The sequence below is a fragment of the Lathyrus oleraceus genome, chromosome 3 (assembly GCF_024323335.1).
Source record: "Lathyrus oleraceus cultivar Zhongwan6 chromosome 3, CAAS_Psat_ZW6_1.0, whole genome shotgun sequence".
NCBI classification, from domain to species: Eukaryota; Viridiplantae; Streptophyta; class Magnoliopsida; order Fabales; family Fabaceae; genus Lathyrus; species Lathyrus oleraceus.
In genome coordinates, this window is record NC_066581.1 from 266,030,619 (window position 1) to 266,039,569 (window position 8,951).

The 8,951-nt window shown below is 35.8% G+C and overlaps 1 protein-coding gene across 1 annotated transcript; it reads right to left on the reverse strand.

Moving 5' to 3' along the window:
* Positions 1-1,125: 1,125 nt before the first annotated feature.
* On the reverse strand, positions 1,126-5,871 carry LOC127126855 (uncharacterized). Its single transcript, XM_051055858.1, has 5 exons — positions 5,125-5,871; positions 4,960-5,015; positions 3,064-4,863; positions 2,143-2,254; positions 1,126-2,050 (listed from the first exon to the last, which is right to left on the reverse strand). The coding sequence occupies exons 1-5, from the start codon at positions 5,267-5,269 to the stop codon at positions 1,326-1,328; spliced, it is 2,838 nt and encodes a 945-aa protein (XP_050911815.1). The 5' UTR covers positions 5,270-5,871; the 3' UTR covers positions 1,126-1,325.
* Positions 5,872-8,951: the final 3,080 nt, after the last annotated feature.

Consider the following 8,951-nt stretch of genomic DNA (forward strand, 5'->3'; position numbering starts at 1 on the left):
ATCATTCATAATTTTAACCACATCTTAAAATCTGAAGATGACCTTCATCTGCGCAAGTCACTGTTCGTAGTTCTCTTCTTTAAAAACTGGTAGATTCCCCTGAAATTGACTCGAGGTTGTGTTCCCGTTTGTCATTACAAATTCTCTTTGAATCTTAATCTGAACTCGTTTTTACTAATTTGTTGAAACAATTAGGATTTCAAGAAAAGTGAATGAAGAAGAAGAAGAATAGAGAGAAGAGAGAAATTATATTGTGTAAAGGGAAAATTCTATTAACTGTTAATTCTGTTTTGATTTACAACAACATGCTTATTTATAGGCAACTAAGACAAAGTTCAAAACATATAAAATTACACTTTGATCTAATAGTTATTAGTTGTATCCGACTCTGTCGAATACAACTGATTCTACGATTACTTCAACTAGGTTACACAACCTTGTCAAACCGAACTTACTTAATAAAATCATTAGTTATATCTTCAACTAGATTACGTGTGCTTGTGAAACACAACCTACTTAATAAAACCATAAATTACATCTTCCGACAAGATCCATCATTTTTATGAGAAAAAAGATGTTAATCCGTAATTCAATTAAGAAATAAGTTAATTAAGAAGTAAATACCAACCGAAAATTGAACTCAAGGCCCCCTATCAGTACGTGTTTGCATCCTTAAAATAATGTCCCAAGGTTATTTTAAATTGAAAAATGAAAAGTTGGAAACTGAAACATGGTTGAAACTAAGCTTGTCTAGATAGGAATTTTGACAACCTTGTTGAAATTGACTCTTTTTTTTTTTTGGTTTCCAATGCACAATCAATGAGACACTATTTATTTTGTCTTTCAATGCACAATCAATGAGACACCACTTCGATTCAAGTTTATCAATCTCTTAAGCCTAGCCACTTGTAAGTGTAGCTTCTTTGACCACCAAAGATATACTCCTACTAAGATTTATCAAAATCAAAATCTGAAAACATTTGTAAAATATATGGACTATACTTGCTTAAAATTTTTAAGGTGGAATCCATTTTGATGAACCAGTCTTAAACTGAATTAGCTAATTTTTGTTTCTAAGAAAATGTTAAAACCAAAAACATACTAATTTATGTTTCTAAGAAAATGTTAAAACCAAAAACATAATAATATTATTAAAACAACAACATTGTCACAGGACTTTCTTTGTCTAAGATTCAAGTAGGCCTAAAAAAGCCTCCATTAGAGATACTACCATAATCCATTTGTACAAAAAATACACCATCATTATCAGACCAAAACAGAACATGAATACCAAGATGTTGCATGATGACCAACTGAGTGGAATTTCAAAAGGAGTAATAACTATGCTTGCAACCTACATACTCTTCAACAACTTCGCCAACCAAATTATGAAGTATGTCTCCGTCTAAATCAACACCGGCCTCAAATGCTTCAATATCAAAGTCATTCCATTTCCCGAGAGAATGACTCATCTCCCATTCGATTATTTCATCGGGTACCATCCCAACCATACGCGTACACTTATTCGCCTCTCTCGTGACCTCTTGAGCCAACGTCTCGGCTTTAATGCATAACGGCAGCTTCGTCCATGCATTGAATCCCGAGTGAAAATATTGGCAACAATTTGATTCTAGATATTCCATAACACAATCCAAGATAAATCCATTGAGCATCTTCCTTGGTTTCAAATCCTCACAGCCAACAAAACCATTAAAATCAGTCAACATCGCGTCCAATTCGTTACGAAGAAACCGATAAATTAGAAGCTGTGCCGGCACTTCTTCCTCGCTATGCTCATTTGCAATCCGAAGCACCAATTCAGAATTCAAGAGAACTCTCTTCATATTATTGAGCTTGCTTCTTGTGAATTGTGTCCCGAACGAATATAAACATTGCAATACCGTAGGAATTTGGTTGACAATATCAACTAGTATCTTGCTTATACTTCCTTTATTAAAAGACGCTGCAGAATCCAAAAGTTCATCATCGTGTTCCATTTGTTCCGTCTGGCTATACGAGAAATTCACGGAATCGGGGTGAAAACCACGTCCTGTAATCAATCAAAAATCAGAAAGAGGTTAAATAAATTGAAAATTGTGAATCGCTTTTACATTGATTTAAGTTTATCAAGTTCAAATTTACCTGAGCTTTCGTCGAGACTACTAGAAGAAAATGAAGCTTCTAAAACAGATCCAGGACTGAGATGATTATCATTGCAAGAGGTTCCTAACAATCTTTCTTGTTTGGTTCCACACTGTGATAAGAAAAGAAACCAAAGTGACATCAGGTATAAATAATAGGCCTCTTCCTATTCATTCCAAGCGCTGAAAATAAAATCTCTTAATTACTTAATAATTATCTCACTTTTTCCATGCAGTGTAGATTCATTTAACAGAAGAATAGAATTAGCCAAATTACACTTCTTGTACACTGTACAACATTCAGAATTTACTATCTTAATATACACTGTCTGTTCCATTATCCACAATGAGTGACTATGTAACAAACATTTGTCACATAATGAAATGAATGACCATTTCAATTATCAATGCAATATTTCATTTTTTCAATGCAATATTAATTACTATATCTATAGAGCACTCTATTTTCAATAGAGTAAAAAAGTTGGTGGTAGTAATTGTGAATTCATCATTACTAATGGTAATTTTTCTCGCTTTCATTTACCCATTTTTTTAATCAATGTGAAATGGCCAAATTGGTCAATCGTTGTGGGACGGAAAGAGTATACTCCAAGCAAACAATTTATCAAAAAAATTGCATCTTTCTGTTTGTCTATGTCGTTAACCTCGTGTGATATTGATGTCTAATCAGTTGAACATTTCATTGAAAACTGGGTAAAACAACAAGATGAAGGCAATTAACAAATAAGTTAGGGGATAACAAGATGTCACACAATATTTTGTTGCAAATATGAACAGACTCGAGCACTGCACTGCAAGTTTTTAACGAAAATGAGTAACTGGTAGCTGATAAGTTAACAAAAGAAAAATGGCCAGAGAATATTATAAGCATGCAAAGACGGTATTGATGAAGAAGACTTACAGGGAAACTAACATCTTCATTATGCATATGACCGTCATGATGGTTCAAATGTTCTGAACTTAGAGCAGATATCAGCTCTTGAAGAATCGCAGCACTTGATTTTTGAGTTAGACCATTTGTAGCCAACTCGTTTTTTCGAGAGGTTAGTTCCTTCAACTTTTGTTCTAGAAAACCACTTAAATCGTCAACTTTCAACGGTGGAGGTCTTTGGAAGTATTTATTCCTGTCATCATTAATGTTTGTCGCTTCCACCTCTACGGGCATTCCCGTCTTTTGCTTCAAATGGGAACTAAACGTGAATGAAACTGCATCATTGTTCCTATTGTGGCTCACCTTAACCGGTTCCTCTTTACCGCGTCCTTTATTTTTTACATTGGGACTGTTCGACGAGGACGAGTCAAAGTCCCTCCTTTTTCCACCAATTGCATCACGGCGAAGATTTCTTTGTTTCAAACCAGCTGAACTAGCAGGAGTCGTGCCTTCGAGTTGTGTGACATTCAGGGTCCTTCTTTTCCTCTCCAATGTCCTTACATGAGACGAGGACTCGTGTTGTTGTCTATAACAAGGTTTTTTCTCTAAGTCAAATTTGGAACTATCAACTTTAGTAGGCGACCTCATCCTCGTTCGACCACTTACACTTCTATTCAAAGCAACAAAGTCTTTAGTCCCACTTGTAGTGCTCGCATACGATGATACTCTTTTTACTTGCGTACTACTCGATGTGGATCCAGTTGAAGAGCCCTCGCTACTTAATTTTGATTCTTGTGTTTTATGTTTATAGGCAAAAGAAGATGCATCATCCTCTTGAGCCCTTACTGGTTGGCATGATGAACTACATTTAGCCGGACCTTCGCGGGGCATTGGAATTCTTATGGTAGTCGGTTCACTCCATGAGCGCTGTGCATAATTCTTCCCCTCTTCATCAGAAACAGAAGATGAGAACTTTCCCTGACTTCTCGGAAGAACGATATCTCTTCCTTGTCCTTGAGAGGGAGTGAAAGACTTTGCCTTCTTAACCGACGACACCATAGAGGTAGCGTTGATTTCCACGTCAGAAACAGTCGGCGGAGGAACATCTGGTGATCCCCTAACTTCCACAGTGCAATCAATTACATCAAGCAAATTGCCACAATTTTTGCAAGAAGACTGCCCTGTTAAAGGTTTGGCCGTGCTGGAGCCATAACAAGATTGATTTTGCATAACCGGTGACTTATTTCCCACACCATCCGTTCCAATGCCGGTCTTAAGAGGACATGTGGACGCATGATACATAATAGAGCCTTTAGCTCTACTCGCGTGCAGTCCAGGTTCCAAAATCTTAGCAGCCGCTCCCATTAATCTTGAGCCTCGAGAAGCACCTTTTCCGGAATTAACCCTAGGACTTTTCAAAGGAGAAGCAAGCTTCGGGTGATGATGATTATGATGTTGGTTATACTTTTTCGCTCGCGACAAAACACTCTTAATATGAAGAGCCTCCGCTCCAAACCTAGTCACTGCATTTCTCTCACACACTCCAGTTTTCTGAAGCTTCTGAGGTCTCGAATCATGCTTCACAACTCTCATTTCCAAATCCTTACCTTGCCTATCCAACTCACAATGATGACTCAAACACTCTTTCTCATCGCCGCAACTATAATCAGGACACAAAGCTTTCTTCGATTTATCTCGCTGAGCAGCCGGAATAGAATCTAGACCCATTAACCTAGCTACCAAACTCGGAACCCTCATTTCACTCTTTTGATCCACATCTACACCATGACTCCCACCTTTTGGGAAACCTCCACTATTCTCATTTGCAATCTACAATTGAAACACAACAACAATAGCCAACAAAACGATTAACCTCTAAACATCAACAAACACCAAATGATTAATCTCTTCAAGGCATAAGCTTACCAAGTGAAGTTTGGAATTTGGCATTTTTTCATCTCCTCTAAACTTTTTCGCCCGAGCTAATATACACACAGCAACAAAGATCAAAACAAAAACATCAGTTTCAACAAAAACAATGCCTATACTATGATTTTTCATGCTAAATCAAATTACTAGAAACTAACTAACCAGGAGTAAGAAGCTTCTTGGAGAAGAGCTTTTTCTTGACAAGTTTCTTCTTCCAATCAATAAGCTGAAAGAAAATTCCAACACAACCACCAGGTTTTTGAACCTTATCTGTAATAGCCAAATTCTTCACCGAAGAATCACTCATTTTTGCAACGCTTTCCAACACAAAAAACCAAAAAGACAAAAACAACTTCCTCAAAAATGAACTTCTCTGAACATTGTTTAACAGCCAAAAAACCTTCCACCTCGTTACCAAATAAAACAATTTTTGAAAACCATTTACTTCCTAAAAACTCTGCAATTCACATTCTCTTACCAAGAACCTAAAAAAACCATATTTTTCATCCAGAAAAAGCACTCATTGAGACACAAAAGAATCCCAAAAACTCTTTCTTTAAGGAAACAAGGTACAATAATGTAATCAAAAACAAACCCTGATAAAACCCCTGTGCTACACACGACAGCACTGAAGCAGAAAGCAACCTTTGATAGTGCAAAACGAAGAGTGACCCCACAAGAAAGCCATAACCACAAACAAATCAAATGGAAACAATCGTCCACTTGAAAGAGTACAGAAAAAATGCTCCCACTAATAATAGTACAGACTTTCTTCTTCTTCTTCCTGTTTTTGTGCTGTGGCGCGTGCAGATATGAGAGAGTGACAGAGAGATGAGTAGGATAAGATGAAAGAGACAAAAAGGACACAACCTTCGCTCATCTATGTATTGGTCAACACAAAAAATATTAAACTAAATACATTCTCCGAGCTCATATATATATATATATATATATATATATATATATATATATATATATATATATATATATATATATATATATATATATATATATATATATATATATATAAAACAATCAAAACATAATAGTTTAACTTTTGATTTTCTTGAAATAATCTGCTCAGAAGAAAAAAAAGTAAAAAACAAATCTAAATGATTGTTAGTTATACAAAAGATGAGAAAAAAGGTAAATTAAATGCATTTAAAATATTTTTTTTATATTTTGAGACATAAAAATGTATTTCTTTTTCTCTTATAATTTGCGACGGAGAGTATATAACCGAAAAAAATATTATTTTATTTAAAAGATGAAAAGTTTGATATTTGAATTTTTTTAAATAATCAACTTTTTCAATTAATTTTCTAAAATAATCAATATTTCAAATTAAATACTAAAATAATCAACTTTCAAACAAACAAAAATCATGTGGCAAGAGGAGTAGTCATGCTTGATGGCGCATGCATTCAAACATCGTACATAGGCGCCACCAAACATGTCGCATACTTAAACAACATACCACAGCATGTGGCGCGTTCATGCATCCTCTAGAAGTTGAAGGTGTGAAAAATAGAAGAAAGATAGGGGTTTGAATTGGGTTTTAAAAACAAAAGTTTTTTACCAACTCAAAAACACCAATTAAATGTTAATAACAAAGAGATAAAAACACAAGTATCTTTATCCTAGTTCGCTTGAAACTCAAAGCTACTCCAATCCATCCGCCAGGGTGATTTCGCCTTATACACAAAGACTTAATCCACTATAATCAACTGATTACAATAATCACAAAGAATAATCTTCTTTGTCTTCTCAAGCATTCGACTATACCCTAGCCTCCTTAAAGAATCACAAAGAACAACTTTCTTTGTCTTCTCAAGGATCCGACTATACCCTAGTCTCCTTAAGGAATTACAAACAACAAGTTTGAATCAAGGTTTTGTGTTTACAAGATGCTTCTACACAAACAAATTTTACATAAATGAAAAACAAACACTTAAAGAAAAAATGTGTACAAAATTGATAGTTTTTCACAAAGAAATAGACTAGTCAAATTGTTGTAGTGCTTTCAGCTTTCTTCAAGTCTCTAAGTCTCACTTATATAGCATAAGAAAAGCGACTGTTGGAGGGCAAAATGGGGATACCAAATAGAGCAGTTGTCCATTGTTGAATTGGTGAAATGAGTGACACATAGTACCGTCCTTCGCCCATAATTTTAGTGACAAGTGTGATGTATAGAACCCTTTAGGTCAGTTTCAACCCCTCCGGGTGAAACTTGCATACGACTCCTACGATCATCCAATCGTTTTATGGGAATCGGGTAGGACTCTGACGATCCTTCGGTTCTTGCAATTCCTATGATCATCTAATCTTTTTGGAATCTTGGTAGGACTTTGATGATCCTTCGGTTATTGCTTCCTGTGATCATCCGATCATTATGGAAGGACTCTGACGATCCTCCGGTCGTTGCAATTCCTATGATCATCCGATCATTTTGGAATTTTAATAGGACTCTGACGATCCTCTGATTGTTGCAATTCCTATGATCATCTAATCATTTTGGAATTTTGGTAGGACTCTGACGATCTTACGGTCGTTGCAATTCCTATGATCATCCGATCATTTTGGAATTTTGGTAGGACTTTGACGATCCTCTGGTCGTTGCAATTCCTATTATCATTCAATCATTTTAGAATTTTGGTAGGACTCTGACTATCCTCCAGTTATTGTAATTCATATAATCATTTGATCATTTTGGAATTTTGGTAGGACTCTGATGATCTGTCGGTCATTGTATGTTGAAACCCTGTGTACTTGATGGAACTTATCATGCGTGTGGGATATGTTGTTAAGTTGGAAATGTGAGAAATGAACACTTGCTCGTTGGTTAATAACAATCATTTAGGATGACCGTTTTACTAGATACATTCTTGTGAAGACTCACGGTGAGTAAGCTTGCTGGGGAGATCCTTTGTTGAAAGGTGTTTGTGGAAGGTTTACTTACTGGGGAAGGCCAATAAGTATCTTGACTCGGGGAATTTTATTGGTATAGTTAGGAATTGGACTTCTAGGAGTGGTCACAAATCCTATGTTATGTTATGTATGTTCACGTCGATGCGTATTTTAGGATGATATATGTCTTCTGAGACGACGTATGTCGCTTATGCATGATGCATTAGTTGGGTTGACGCCTTTTTTATGGTATGTGTATGAAATATGTGGAATTGTGGAAATTGGTGTGTTTTGTAACATTCCGACTCTCCGACCTTTGAGACTTTGATATGTCCATGGAATGGATCATGATGCTCTAGATATCTGGGAATATGTTATTGAAAAGAAGAAACTTCCGTGCTGGTTAAATTGCAACTGTTGACTAGGGACTCTCTGTCTTGCTTGGGATGCATCGCTGAAAGACTATGATCCCTTTAATGTTTTGAAAAAGAATTAAGATATTTTTTTAAAAAAAAAGCATTTTATTATGCCTGATGTTTCAATGCATTATTAAAAAATAATTGATATCTTATAATCAAGCGGAAAAAGTTGAAAAACAAGGAATAAGGCTTGGAATAAATTGGGTCCCTTACTTGGATGTAGTGAGGACACCAAAGGGAGTGGGATAGACAAGTGTTCTAGAGTGAATGAAATGTTCTGGATGAGGCCAGAGATGATCGAAGTGTTTCAGATAGACGAGGGATGATTGAAATGATTTAGGACGGCCTAGAGAGAATGAAAAATGTGTCAGGCGGACCGGATGGACGGACTAGATAATGAAATTGTAAAAGTGGTGTCCTAACCAAGAGCAGGGAATTGTGAAAGGTTCCTAAACCAGGAGATTAACAAGGCAACAAAGGGTAGAAGTTTTCCTAGACAAGGCAATATGGAAATAAATTGCCTATACCAAGGGATTAACAAGGTATAATGGATAAAGTTTACCTAAGCCAAGGGATTAATAAGGTAAACATGAAAGAAGTTTCCTATCCCAAGGGATTAACAAGGTAAATTGGAAATAAGTTTCTTATACCATGTGATTAACA